Here is a 15990-nt window from a genome sequence, read left to right as displayed (position 1 = left end):
GAATTACATATCAAATAAGCCACCTAAATTGATGGAAAAATTTGAACAGAGTTTTCACCGAAGTAATTTTTCATGAAAGCCTTCAGCTGGCGGCGTGCCATCTTACATAAGCGGCAGGTGTACAGGCGATGACAGCGCTACGAGACATGTTAAAAAATAATATTATATGAAATTTGACTTAGTAAAATAAAAATACAATTTATGTCATATTTTCTGATGTAACTCTAATTTATTACTTATATTAATCTACACTAAGGGACTTAACCAATTAATGTTTCTGTTAACTGTGCAAATAATTAATAACGGGGAATAAAATCAGACATGATTAATTCCCCACCAGTCTTGTTCTAAACTGTTGAAAACGGAATGAAAAGACTTCGTATTTTAATGTCTGATGTTTCCTTTAAAACAGCGTTAAAATACTCATGAAAAATATTGTAGAACGGAATGAATCGTATGAACATTAAAACGTGAAATTAATTAAGCAAGTAGCCCCCCACATTAAGGAGTTAAGTTCTCCTGCATTCAATAGTTATGTTGGCAGACGCCGAGGCTACAGATTGCGGGAAGAATCACTTGTAATTAATGATGTAGATAAAGGGAAGTTTCCGTATCTTTTTTATTTACAGGTTGGCAATTTTTAGTTTTTAAGGAAGGGTTGTGAAATTACTTTTTTTTGAGACAAAATTAATTAGGAAACTTTTGAAATAATTAACCAAATAACATCTTTAACTAAGGTTCACGTTAATGCTGGGATACGGTTCACAACAGTCGAATGGAAGGTTTTAAATCCAGGACTACCTGTACGGGTTTCCGGTCCATTAACTATTAGGTTATTGGTGCTTCTTTTGTTTTTCATTATATTAAATAATTTATTTTATTAATAAACTTATCTTACTAATAATATAAATGTGAATGTTTGAATGTATGGATGGATGTTTTTTTAGAAATTTGGCATGGATGTAGAACATAGTCTGGAAGAACACATAGGCTGCTATTTAAGTTTTTTTTTTAATTCCAAGCAGTCGGAATCGCTGGCGATAGCTAGTATTTTTATATTTACTGTTGTGTTGTGTACAATAAATAATTCCGTACGCCGTGCAGTATCAATTATTTGCATCTGTCGCGGGCTGTTTCGATATAAATCACTGAGGTTGCGGTCTCGATGTTTTATCATTTCCACTACACAGAGTTTGAAATAAAAAAATTGCTCGCAACAGTGTATTTTTTAGAAAAAATTCAACTTTACATTTATTAATAGATTACAACCGGATTGAGATTTTCTCGATCGAAATATAAAATAAAACCTCGCTATTAATATCTGAAAAATTGCAATTTTATAACACTCTTTAATGAATAGATACGTTTTTATTCATAGTATGTCTTAAGTGTGTATTGCCACGTTGTTTGGCTGCATGCGTTGGATACCATGGGTCTAGGCTCGAGGCAGGAGAGCGCATCTATAGCATCTGTATGTCTCGACGGCCGGGGCGGAGTGAGGCGGGGCGACGCAGTGCGACGCTATCGAACGCGCCCCGGCTCCCCGCAGCCGGGGGAGTGACGCTACTAGGGATTTCCATACTTAGAACATCGATGCAACATTTCACAATCGATTTTATTATTTATTACATTACGTTGCCTCCTAAGAATAGCCTTCCTAAGATTCATCAAATTCAATTCAGCGATTTAGGAGAATAGCGAGAATATACAAACATCGATTTTGATTCATTACAAGTTTAGAAATAGATCCAGACTTAAATCTTTTGATAGAACTTGAAATAACTTTTTATTACGACGAATGACATAAGAGTAACATGTGGATGCAATTTAAAGTAAGGACTTTGCTACAGTCTCACTATTTGGCACTTGAATTAACCTAAAAGTCAATTTTAAGAACAGCAAGTTTGCGAATCGATTAAAATCGCCTCGATTAATCGTTCGCAATCGCAGCTAGTGGTGTGGAGGCGGCGGCGGGCGCGCGGCGCGGCGGCAGTGTGGCGGCAGTCCCCGGGAGCGCGGCATGGGAGGCGCGCTGCTGCTCGCGCTGCTGGCGGCGGCGCGGGCCGGCGAGCCCAACGCCACCAATTTCACCACCTTCCTACCGGAGGAGGAGAAGGCGCCCCTCTTCCCCGCGGACATCTTTACAGAGGAGCAGCGGCGGTCGGGCGCGGTGCTGCTGCACGTGCTCGGCATGGGCTACATGTTCGTGGCGCTGGCGATCGTGTGCGACGAGTTCTTCGTGCCGGCGCTGGACGTCATCATCGAGCGGCTGGCCATCCGCGATGATGTTGCGGGTGCCACCTTCATGGCGGCCGGCGGCTCCGCGCCAGAACTCTTCACCTCCATCATCGGCGTGTTCGTGTCTTTCGATGACGTCGGCATCGGGACGATCGTTGGCTCCGCCGTCTTTAACATATTGTTCGTGATCGGTGCTTGCGCGCTCTTCTCGCGCACAACTCTCTCGCTCACCTGGTGGCCCCTGTTCCGAGACTGTACCTTCTACTCGATCAGCCTGCTAGTGTTGATATACTGTTTCCGGGACAGCATGATATACTGGCAGGAGGCGCTGGTGTTGTTCTCGCTGTACGGCGCGTACGTGATGTTCATGCGGTGGAACCAGCCCGTCGAACGCGCGCTCAAGAAGCTCATCTACAAGAACAAGGTGACCAGAGTCCGCAGCACGGACCAGCTCATGCCCACGGTAAGCTCGCCCGCACACCTGCATGTCGCCTTACCCTTGATGTCGATTTGATCTAACAAATCATGAACTAGAATAGATTTTAATGTTCTGTCAAATACGATTGCAAATCTTCGTAAATAGGAATGTCTTTTAGAATATCTTGAAATGACTGCTTGATACATTTAGTGGTTTAAATAGTGAAAGTAGAAAATTTCAACATCAAAGATTTATTTGTCATATTAATTAGTACTAATACTTTAATGTAATGAAATAAACAGATATTTGGTTTCATTCACTTAAATATTCACGAACAATCAGTATCATCAAACAACAGTGTGTTAACGAAACCTGATTGTGAAGTCCCAAAGTTGTATGTTGGATGTTATAGTTTTGATCGCAGCGTAAACTTGTTTATAACGAGTAGACGAGAGCTAGCGGCGAGAGGTGTCCTGTTTGACTCGCGTTGTTATGGTGACTGCACTCGCCCAGCCTTACGTAACGCTGGCGTGCCTCGATCACGTGCGTTCCCTTTGATCTCGCCGATAGCGCCTAGTTTTATAGTACCGATTAGAAGTCGACTTGGTTTTTCGGTCGGTTTGATACTGGTCATTGGATTGAGCTTTTTAATGTTACTACTGATTTGTGAATACTTAGGCTATACCCAAATGTTGACAAAAACGTCTTAAATAAAATAAAAATAAACATTATCTCATTAACCGTGGGTTTCCGAGACCGAAATCTCTGTATAAAATATATCGTCATCCTTGACAAAACAGAGATAACCATTATGTTTTAAACGGAGATTTTGGTCTCATAAACCCTCGTAAGAAATCTACCAAAAGTCCAAAGTTAGAAACATTTTAATATACCAAAATAATAATTTCTAACTTTTTCTAAAACAAAAGCAGAGAGAAACAAAAAAACAAGTTGAAAACAGAACTTGTTAAGGTTAACTTCTTGGGTAAAAAACTATTGTTTAGAAAATACAAAGTTTTATTTTTCTAAAACAAAAAGTGCTTAAAAAGTTACGTAAGCGAAGCCGCAAACAATCGTTAGTGTTGCGCGTGCTAGAGAATTTGTAGCAGAATCTACAAGCGCGCTACGTCCGGGTTACGTAGTATTCGCTACGCTGGGTCTACGCAGGCAAGCGTAGAAAAGAATTGCACTACGAAGGCATGAATTGTTTAGTACAGGTTGTGTTCCGGGTAACTGAGCTTTATTTTTTGTTCAAGTCAATGATCCTTTTGTTTTTATTTACTACGCGTTTTTTTTTGTACAAAATTCAGTTTTTTTAAAAAAAATTGGAAATCTAGCCAATTCTGAAATATTTCTAGTCATGGAAGCCTTACAATACAAAGTATCATTTTTACATTAAGGTAAAATGAAAGAGCTTTTCTATTACTTAGGTCATATTATAAAATAGGTCGTTATACAATATTCGCGACCTACAAAATACAAGGAGGTTACAAAGTTAGACTACTTTAACTAAATAACTTAGCAAACTTACCGTGGATTTTTGACACCAAAATCCCCTTTTAATATTATCTCTGTTATGTAAAAAAAATGACATGAATTACGGTGACTTATCAGTAAAAGCGCTGGAATTAGATTTATTTAAAGTTTTATATATTTAATTTTATGTATATTTTTTTAATTAAATCATCCGAATTTACGATCAATTAATTCGTATTTTTTATACACGATAGTAAACACCTTATATACAATAACATATGCATCTATTACATACATAGACATATTTACATACGACGACACCGGTACATAGATGCCTACGATTTGTCAGAGTACCGCCTGCATTTCATGGACACAATTAATCTAAGTTGAAAGTCACTTAATTCTGTTACGAACCGTGATATATCTTCCTTCGTTAAATTCCAACTCAACTGATTAAAGGCTATTAATTGTATTTGTTTTATCTACTAAATAATTAGACTCTAAAAGCTTGTATTTAATATCAGTGTTTCCATAAAATTTGTACAAAAACATGTTATCTATTTTTTTTTTTGTTTGAATGTAAATGACACTGAATTCAATGTGTTTTTGTAGAGCTGTTTCAGCAGTGGTTATTCCAATTACATCACACGGATAGGTGTGTGTTAGTCTCATTTCGATTGTTTTAAGATGTAATTTTTTTTATACTCTGTGTGTGAATGAGAAAGTAAACCACATATATGTTTATTCTAAGCCATCAAAAAGTAGATAAAAAAGAAAATAAAAATCACGTATGTAAATATGTGACATTCAAAGCATCAGTGTTTATTACAAACGTACGTTTTGATATTACTCATAAATAATGTAAATCTGAGCCGTACGTTTTTCATTTTAATTGAGTCCTAATGGCACCTGTATTAAAGCTTTTAATGGCTTGCAATAAATTCACCATTACGAAACGTACGAGCGTAAAACAACAGTTAAACATGTTTAAGTGTTGACACTGCTTTAGATTAAATATACGGGTTTTTATGACATTTCAAATACGTGTTTCATTGCTCTTGTATGCATTACGAGACATTAACTCTTGTGTATTATGTTACTAATGTATCCGCGATAAAAATAATTAAAAATGTAGAGAAACAAAACAGAAACTCATTAGTTAACATGAAAAACGTCGTTTAAGTAATTGAACTATTAGTTTAACTCATAACGATTACAAAACTTGGTTGTAATTAGATTAATTAAGGTTCATTTTTCTTTAGCCAAGAACACGCCCGAGAAATCAAACAGAAATTGATACTTAAATATGATCATTATCTAATTAAATAACAAATTTAACTCTTTTTTAATTTCATGATATCATTAATCTAATAGTTAATAACAATTTCCTCCATTTTGTGACATTTCAGTTGGGATAAAAAACATAAAGCGTATAAAACAAAGCGAAACAAAAGGCTTTGTTCGGTGTTGGGACAAAGTATTATTGCAAAGTGTACATTTTTCTTTTAAGAATGATTTTTATAGATAAGATATTTGAACAAGAGAATTCTTTATAAATTCAAACCACTATATTAATAAACGGAGTATCAAATATAGAAAAAGATTCAGATTAAAAGCAAAATAAAATCTCCAGAAAAAAAAAACTTTCACATTTTCATATATATCATTCATATAGTATTTTTTATGTTTTAAAAAATTGCCTCGTTGTTGTGATCCTAATTAAAAATGGAACGAGTTTCAACTATAAAAAATTGTATCTTTACTTATAATACTAACTTTTGGTTTTTGAGACCAAAATTTCTGTATACAACATAAGTTATCACTTTTCATATATATTACAAGGTGGCAAAGAAACATGTGGCTACCCGAATTCGGTGAACAGCGAAGCGACCACTGCCTACCTTTAATCACTGCCTTCTTTGCCTACCTTTAACCAACGGAGAAGAGGGCACACAGAAAGAGGTTTCGTCCTTCCCCTTCCTATTCTTCCTACTCGTCTAGCAAGTCATTAAAAATATAATTTTAGTCGTTAACAAAAGATCTCTAATTATTTTCCCGATTCTGCTCCATAGAAAGACATGAATGCTCTCATAGAGCGGGATGAAAGCTCTATTCTCTATCTTCTAAGTGAACTAACAGTGTGCAAACGGGCATACATCTTGCATTTAGATATTGTCGTCGGATCTGCGCGATGCACTGTACACTGCAGTTTGGATGAAATCCAAGATCTTAACTTAATAATGGGTGTATGACTTCGATTGCGCAACCCGTCTACAATTTCAACGAGACATAATTCGCCTTTTATGAAGCATATTCCGGGGATAATCACTTCTAGATTGCTCAAATAGGTTTACGAGTTTGTTTTAAATGTTGTTTTATTCAATGTTTTTCTGTTTGTTTTTAATTAAATTTCAATCAGTTAAAATGTGAAGCTTATTAAGCGATAGACAGTCATACTATTAGTAAATACATTTCATTCCATGATTGCCGCTTCTAATTCTTATTAAAAAAACAAAACGTGAATAAAAACTGACACAAAATATAGAATTAGATTCAATTTGTAAGATTTATGAATATGTATTGAAAATTGAACTTTATATCTTATTCAATAAGGTTGAATACCACTGCACATACACACGTGAACATAACACTATTTCTACTACATTATACCTTGTCGCGATCTTCTTTTATTTCTGGCATTACTGATTGAGGCCTGTTTTTCCAGCACCAGGCAGCCGCTCAAACCTTGGTGAGTTATTGCCTTATTGTAAGCAACATTTCAATCTAATTTTTTTTTACGAATTCTACAGCTTTGCAACTATCTTAATAGCTTCCAAATCAACACAAAGCGATAGGTTATATATATATATAAATTAGATTTTAAAGCTACGATACACAACATTTTTTGCATGAGTTCTTTTCAACGTATGAATTTTTAAACTTTTATTATTTCTTTTTGATTTTTGCATTTGCTTTTGCCTTGTTTATTGCCTATACGCACATATATACAAAAATATTTTTCATACAATTTCTCTATTATACTCTTCACATAGCACACAAACTCATACAACTGCTTGGAATTGTAGTACGAAAGAAAATATATATCAATGCTATTTAAGCTGTGAACATTAACATTTCTTCGAAGGAAATCTGATACAATAAGTTTCACAAACTTTAATAATTAAATTAACCTCGTAATCGCAGACTAAGTTTATAAAGAAATTTAGGAATAAATTAAATTTTTTTTAAATTATAACGTACGTACTTAGCTCATCACTTCGCTGAAGACATCATTAATGAAAACCTTGAAAATTGTTGTAAATATAATAGATAATATGTCTTTCAACTTATGCCTCGTAAAGGTAAGCTATCTATTTCGACTGCCCTGTCACTTGTATTCAACCATATTGTTGTCTCTATATTTCCAAAGATAATGTAAAGGATGTCAATATGTTTCAAGATAAGTGTCTGCAGAGAATAGTTATACATTAGTTATTGCATCTATGAGCGTCAGTGGCGCAGTTGTTGAGCGCTTGACTGGACTGGACCGAAATATACACGTCCAAGTTCCTCATGTACTAATGTATTTTTCGAATTCCATACGTATATTTATCCTGCACATATCTGCGTAGAAATTCAAAGATATGTGCGCATTGAACAAACCTGTGCAACTAAGGCATAGTCATATTATTAAAATAAAAATAAAATGATTTATATAAATTGTCAAATAAAAATAATTATCTTGTAATCGAAACATAGTATAGTGTTGATGACTGGTAACAGTATTTTAAAACAACTATCAGTAACATATTGCGACAGACCAGCAAATGTTTCACACATTCTGAGATAATGTGTAATCGATTCCACCGCTTGCTCAACCACAAACAGAGTTATCACTGTTTATAATATTTGGAGTCACAATATATAGAACAAAGCATGAAAAATAACCACAATTAATTATTAGCTACGACTTCCCTTTAACATAAAGTATTAACACGTATGAAAAATTGCTTGGGTTTCGCCTGCTCTGTAGGCTTAAAAATACGGAGGTTTTAATAAAAGGAAATAAAACATATTCATCAAGCAATAAAAATATAGTAGTGATTATTTATAATATTAGATTCTAAATGTTTATAATATCTAGATGAAAATAACAACAAATACAATGAAAAATGTAAAACTAACAGAAAAATCTAGTAAATCTATAAGTAATGTGTATTTCACAAATGTTGGAATAAAACTTATGGAAGCTTTTCTAATTATTTCTATTCCCATCTGTCCAGCAAAATCTGGCTGGAATTCTGTTAGGGCGTTCTTGTTTAGATTCCAGCTGGCTGTATGTAACATTCACCTGTACTGGTCCATTTTCTCCATGATCGTAATTATCAGGCATTCTACTTGTTCTATATTCATTTGGACTCATAGCTACAACTGCACTTCTACTAACCATTGTCTTCTTATAAGTTGTTTCGTATTCTTCTTCTGCATTCATTTCTCTTACATCAGGCATATCTTCTGCTAATTCTTCTAATCTTGATGCTTTAGATGATATTGTCTTAGGAGACATAATAACTTTTGTCTTTTTGTCACTATAATCTGTAATTTTTCTTTCGATGTTCTCAAGTTTATGTATTGCATAATCTAATTTTTCCATATTAGATGCTAGTGTCTGTGATATAACTTGCATTTCTGCAGCTATTTCTGATGGATTTTTGATTTGGTTTAAATATTCTTTAATAGAATTCACAATCGGATCTCTTATACTTTCATAAAATATATTTCTCTCTTCGTCGTTCATTACGTGAATTTTTATTTTATTAGTATTATCCAATGCAGTAGTTATACCTTCCATGACGTTCGAGATATCCAATTTAGATTCAATTTCTTGTTTACGTTTTCTATGATTCCGTGTTTTATTCAATTTATTTTCAAATGCTTCTGAAAGAGATAGTGTGGAACTTTGATTTGTTTGGATATCATCTGAAGTATTGTCCTGTGTACTTTGACTTACATCTTCTTTTGAAATAGGTATCTTATCTTTCTTAATATGTCTCGTATCTTTAGATTTATGTATATCAGGCATTAATTCATTTTCTCGTGGACTGGAACACTTTGAAATCTTCTTCCCAGATTTCTTGGATGTTTTTATAGTGTAAACAATTGGTGTGGGAGAAAACTCTCTACTTGGAGGTATTATTTTCGGCGCTAGATCTTTAGCAAACTTTACCGTTTGTGCTAACACTGATTCATCATGTAAATTATTTTTAATTTTCCTCTTTTCATTAAATTCTTTTTGCAAATCACGACCAATATCAAACTGTTGACTTTTCTCTTGTGTATTAAGTTTAACAAAATTATTATTGACTTCAGGGTCACAATATTTTCTATGAGATTTACTCTTTGGTAAGAACTTTTTGTGTACAAATACAGCTTTATTGTACGTTTGATGATCAAGATAATAATTATCTAAATTAATATCTCCAATTTGTTCAGGAATTGGTTCTGTAAAATAAAAAATTGGTAACATTTAATGCCCTAAGACTTTTGCAGGAGAAAATTAATATTTGAGTACTACAGATTTGTATAATAATAATTTAATCTTACCATAAGCCATTTTTTTTATAAAAAATTGCTTAATATAACTTCAGTATAAAGTCTCAAAGACAGCTCGTTTTATTTATATATTTATTTTGTAAATTATGTCATTGTGACAGTTAATTTAGTTCTCATGAAAATATCAAATATAATCCTCTTTTAGTATGTTCAAAATAAACAAATTGTCTATGAATAATGAAATTATTTAATATTTATGGTTAAAACCTAAAAAGAAACAAATGAAAGAATCTACAAAGACCATGTTATTAAAAGTTTTATGACCGATACAAACCTTACGAGCTGCTGTAAAACATTTATTTATTAAGAATAGGACTTAGAATGCAACAAAGAAGTATTCGTTTTTTTGTTTCAAGTTCTTTTTGTTTTGTAAGTCGTCAATAAATTTACATTGCGTAACCTGAGCAATAGGTAATAAAGTGTATAGTGACTTAGTATTTCAGAATAAATAAATAGAATTAATCTTACATTTCCTGTATAGCGGAAACTATGACAAAGACCAATGACATATGACGTATGACGTCATACATACACGACTATTACCGTTCCTTCACACAGGTGACACTTAATATTTCGCGCCATCTCATGTTACAAATTGTTCCCGATGTCATGAGAAATGGACTTCTAGCTTACATTAGTATAAAATATTATTGTAATACAAAATATTTATAGAGATATTCGAGGTTATTCGAGTCTTCCATCTATCCGTAGGTGTGGTCAAAATGGCGGAGATTGACAGAAGATTTTAGACAATTCAAATAATTAAATATTTATCTAGTAAATTCCACCGCATAATATAATCGAGTGATGATTAATATAAATCACGAACAGTTCTAAATCATTCTTAATACAACAATGATATTCGGCCATTTGATTTATTACATTCAAGCACGCGATCCAGGATTGTTCCCGAAATCTCCATTATTAAGATAACAACTCTTGTTTTCTGTTGAATCATAAAACAAATTGCTTTCGATGATTACGGGCTTCAAAATTTTCGAAGCTTTACTAACTTTTCCTACTACTTTATGTCGCTTTTCCACAAATACTTGAAATTGTGACAAACAATTTTCAGTACTCAGTTGTTTTTTTACTTATTTTTTTCGGATGAAATCTCAGACAACGGCTAGTGATGGTGTAGTTCACTTAGCATGTATTTGTACTTACAAACATTTAGGTAAATGTCTTAGAAATATAAAGTAAATAAAAACATTATTTGTAAGAAATTTATATAAGATTAAAATTATCTTTCATCCCCCTTAAATAAAGCGATCATAAAAGTTGAGAGTTGAGGTTCTTTTATGATATCATAGTGAGAAGAATTTTAACATTTTTATAAAATCCTTAGCATAATGAAAAATGTGAATATTACGCTAAATAAAAAGCTCTCCGGGGAAAATATCCGGCGGAGGTTGTTGCAAGCGGGATTTAGCCTTCAGTTAAATTGTTTACTTAAGTACTTAATTAGCATGTAAGCTCACTTTAGCTTTGTCGCTTATTTCCAAACCGCTACACCATAATCTTTTATAATAAAAGAATTATTTTTCCACTGTTTAAATTTTTTATTTTTAAACATTTATCTGTCTTTTACTGTCCAATTTTTGTTCGGATTTTTACCTTTTTAGTCTATAGAAAGAATGGGAAGGGGAAATGGATTTGATGGAAGAGGAGATGCATAGGAAGGAAAAATATTCTTATTTTTCGTGCGTCCCTCCTCTGTCGATTAATGGTAGGCAACGCATCTGCAATTGCGGATGTTTCTGATGATGATGATGATTCTGGTGGCCGCTTCCTCGTTTGCTACCTTGTAATTTTCAAAATAGAAAACTAAATATTTAAATCAAATATAAATATAAAAAGTTGTCCTATTTATTTTGTTGTATACATTTTTAACAAGTTCTTGTTTCTTAACAAGACCATCGCGACTTTTTAAAGAAAAGAACGAAAGCAAAACTTGTATTCATACTTTCATTTTATTTAAAAGTTATAAACTAAAATGAGATATTTATAGATAGATTTTTTAAATTAATTGGAGGGTTTTATTAACCAATAATTATTTAATTTAGTAACATATCTTATAACAATTCCAGGTCAGCATGAAAGATATTGTTTTAGGATATGGTTAAGTATAACAGTGGATTGGCGGATTCGAACCCACGATCACTAGAACGCTAATGTGTACCCTTAACCATTACGCTATTGGAGCTTCTTCATTAAACTTATCTTACTAATATTATAAATACAAATGTTAAGATGGATGGATGGATGGATGGATTTTTGAAGGTATCTCCGGAACTGCTGAAGGGATTTTGATGAAATTTGGCACAGACGTGGAACATAGTTTGAAAGAACACATAGCCTACTTATTAAGTTTCTTTTAATTCTGCACGGACGGAGTCACGAGCGACAGCTAGATGGTCTATAAATATAAGGTACAGCTAGATAGCATTTCCCAGTCGTGCAGCAATTAAGATAAGCTCTCAAGTGGAAGCTTGTATTATAATGGTGTCTATTACGGGACAATAATCTAGAGTTGGCACTCAATGTAATGTCAGTAGCATTTAATTCCCTATTTGATTATGCACATTCAAATTATGGGAAATAAACTATAAACAAAGGAACTTCGACTTTATGTAAACAAGGTAGAGTTCTATTTACTTTTACAATTTAAATGTTTGTTAATAATGTTATGGAATCTTGATGAATTGTAATTTTATAGCATCCACCGATGGTTTCTGAGTCTAAAATACCCGTTTAAAGCATCTCTATTTTGTCGAACATAATGAGAGGGATGTCGATATGTTTTATACAGAAATTTTGGGTCTTAGAAACCAACGATCAGAGAATTTAATTTATGACTTAACGAATTTCTGAGTTCTTCTTTTGTTAATGTATCATCTCTTATAGTTAATTATTTAATAGTTCATTTAACAGATATATTAATTTTATCAAAATATAAAAAAGCGGGCAAAGGATGTGGTTGTCAAAAGTAGGTATCGTTAGTCATGTATTTCACGCGTTACTTAGTAACGGACCAGGAAATGACGCGACAAGATAGCTGAGATCGCGTGACTATAAATCAAAGCCGATGAAACTATGCTATACGTTACATTAAACTGGATTCAGAATTATGCGAACATTTTCATGTTGTTCTTTGTTTATAAGTTTAGCGTAGTTTGACGCTGATTCTTTTCTAATTCAATTGGGTTTAAAAAAAAGTATTTCGTTCTCGTATTTTATTATTGAAAAGTGATCGCACTAATTTCATAAATTATATGAAAAGAAACAAAACTAAAAAAAAAATATTAAAGAAAAAACTGCGTTGACTACTTTACAATATTTTAATTTTAACATATAGATATTGTATTAAATTACTATTAAGAAATATGTTTCCTTTATTATACGAGTATCGCTTCAATGTGCAACAACCCACAAGTAATACAAACTCCATTACTACTGTTCAAGTACCAGTGCTCCACTGCAGATGTTTCGTAGCACCTGCTACGAACCGTAGACAACTTACGCGTTAGTAATGTGCAATAATACACAAGAAGAGATCAAAGTAAAGAAATACAGTCAAAACCGTTTATAGCGACATCGTTTAGAACAACATACCGGTTAAATTGACCAAAATCAAAGGTCCTGGCTGAATGTTATTACATATCTTTCCTATTAATACCTGTCACCGGTTGTTACAACTATCGGTTTTTACGACTCAATATGAGTAGTCCCTTCGATGTCGTTATAACAGATTTTGACTGTAATTTGTATTTATATGAAATAAAAAAATTTAATTATCTCGGTCTTGGTACACCACCTTGTCTTCTGCATTAATCTACGCATGTATTTATATATAATCGATGTTTTCAAACACTAAATAATACTCGATATATGTTCCGATAATATCATCTCAATAGCTTGGTTCGTTGTGCAATTTAACGTACTATTGGCTTAAATGCCATGAATCATAATTGTCTGGACATTGTTATGCCGGCTTCGAATTCAGACAATTCGATGCGCGTATTCCCTCCGGCGTTGTAGACTAGATCATTGGATATATAGACGATCAGTTCCTATTCGTTAGTTAAAATGATTAACAGAAATAGATTAGAATATGATCTTGATGTACTTGTTTATATAATACTAGCTTTTACCCGCGACTCTATCCGCGCGGAATAAAAAATAGACAACGGGGTAAAAATTATCCTATGTCCGTTTCCTGGTTCTAAGCTACCTGCCCACCAATTTTCAGTCAAATCGATTCAGCCGTTCTTGAGTTATAAATAGTGTAACTAACACGACTTTCTTTTATATATATAGATTTCTTGCGTGCTTTAACTTTGTATTTAGACTGTGGAAATATTTCAATAAAGATGTAACAGTCTAAGTTTAATGCAAAGTTGGAGTTCTCCATTGACTCTTTTTACAATGTATTCCAAACTACGTCAAAGCAGAATGTCCCATTTTCACGCTTCGATGCATTCATTTTTAATACCTAGCTTATTCTAATAATAAAAGATGAAAAGTACGAATGTAATTAGTTAATTAAAAGACGAAACCGCCAACAACGAAATGCCATTAGTCGAATTAGTTCTTGTAAAGGGAATCTCATCTGACAACGGGAAAACTGTGCGAAACATTCTCGAACATTAAAGAGTTGCCTCGTCTATTAGGCAGTGTAAAATAATGCCTATTTCTTCGTACTTCGTAATTAGGGCTAAAATAGAACTAACTGCGCAGTACAAAATGGCAAGACCTTGAATAGGTAGACGTAAAGATAGCTGACTGTTATTATTGCAAACTAGTGTAAGTTCTTAGAATAGATTGAAAATAAGAGGTCGAATTTCCTTATTACATAATACTAAGCTAGTCTTTTTTATTAAATTGTAAATTGCTCGAGATTCCGTCCGTGTGGTGTTAAAAAAACTTAGTAATAAGCCTATGTGTTCTTCCAGACTATGTTCTACATCTTTTTTTTTATATCATAAGGTGGCAAACGACCACCTGGATTCGCCACAATAGCGAGGCGACCGTTGCCCATAGACATCCGCAGATTCGTTGCCTACCTTTAATTAACGGAGAAGGGGACGCACAGAAAGAGGATATTTCTTCTTCCTATGCGTCCCCTCTTCCGCCGAATCCACTTCCCTAGGACTAAAATTAGGCCTCCGATATTGTATATTATTGTATATTATTGTATATTATTGTATATTATTGTATATTATTGTATATTATTGTATATTATTGTATATACGGTATTGAACCGTCGACCCGGCCAATTCGTGCACCCAATAAATGTTGTTGCGGGATCTACCACTGTTGAAACTGTTCTGTGCTTAATTTCGTCAAGATCCGTTGAGCTGTTACACAGATACCTTTAAACAAACATCCATCCATCTAAATTTTCGCATTTATAATATTAGTAAGATTTAAGAAAAATATTAATGAGTTAATTTCATTGTAAAAACAATTGATTTTTTTAAATGAATTAAAAAAACGATTCTTGTAAATTCAATTGTTTCCTTTTTAGAGTATTCCATTTTCAAATTGGCTATCGTTCTTAAATTGTTCTCGGCAGTTACAAAATTATGTAAAATGTTTAACATTTTCATTGTGTAACACATATTTAAACACTCATTGTTCTATGTGTAAATGCTTTGTGTACTCTCTTTAGAAAAAGGCTATTATTATCTCATATACGAGACGAGAAACCATCGATCACGCGCGTGTTACAAAACAATGAAGTAGGTTACAATGTATCTATAATGGTCGCTATCTAACACTAAAAGGAATAATACAAAAGAAAATACTCATACAAAAGAATACGATTAGAGAAATATATTTCTCAATTCTATTTATATTTTCAAATTCGAATTGTATGTAATATAATGTACTAATAGTGTCGGAGGCCTAATGAGTCCACGTTCCCTTCCCACCCTTTTCTTATAAGGAAAGGATGGGAAGGGGAAGTGAATTAGACGGAGGTAGGGACGCATAGGCAGAGGTGTATTCTGCAATTGTGGTTAAGCGGATTCAAGTGATCGCTCGCTCGTTTACCACTTTATATTTAAAAAAAATGGAAAATTCATTTAACACTTATGCAATTTGGCAATATGTAATAATAATTATTATTATTAATCATTGATTACTTTTATAAAATTGATAAATAATAGCTGGCAGTCAAACGCCATTTGTTAAATAAACTTTTCTTTATAAAAAAAAAGAAATTCACTAAAACGAAAGCG

General features: G+C 33.2%; 1 protein-coding gene across 1 annotated transcript in view; it reads left to right on the top strand.

Annotated features, from left to right (window-relative positions):
* The first annotated feature begins 2005 nt into the window (after positions 1–2005).
* The window catches only part of LOC106716800 (sodium/potassium/calcium exchanger Nckx30C), a 64797-nt gene continuing 50812 nt past the window's right edge, over positions 2006–15990 (top strand). The window contains exons 1-2 of the mRNA XM_014510413.2: positions 2006–2701; positions 6858–6881. Coding sequence (XP_014365899.1) covers positions 2021–2701; positions 6858–6881 — 705 coding nt within the window. The 5' untranslated portion in view covers positions 2006–2020. The remainder of the gene's footprint in view (positions 2702–6857; positions 6882–15990) is intronic.

The sequence above is a fragment of the Papilio machaon genome, chromosome 16 (assembly GCF_912999745.1).
Source record: "Papilio machaon chromosome 16, ilPapMach1.1, whole genome shotgun sequence".
Taxonomy (NCBI): domain Eukaryota; kingdom Metazoa; phylum Arthropoda; class Insecta; order Lepidoptera; family Papilionidae; genus Papilio; species Papilio machaon.
The sequence above is the reverse complement of the archived record's forward strand: the minus strand, read 5'-3'. Positions and strand labels throughout refer to the sequence as shown.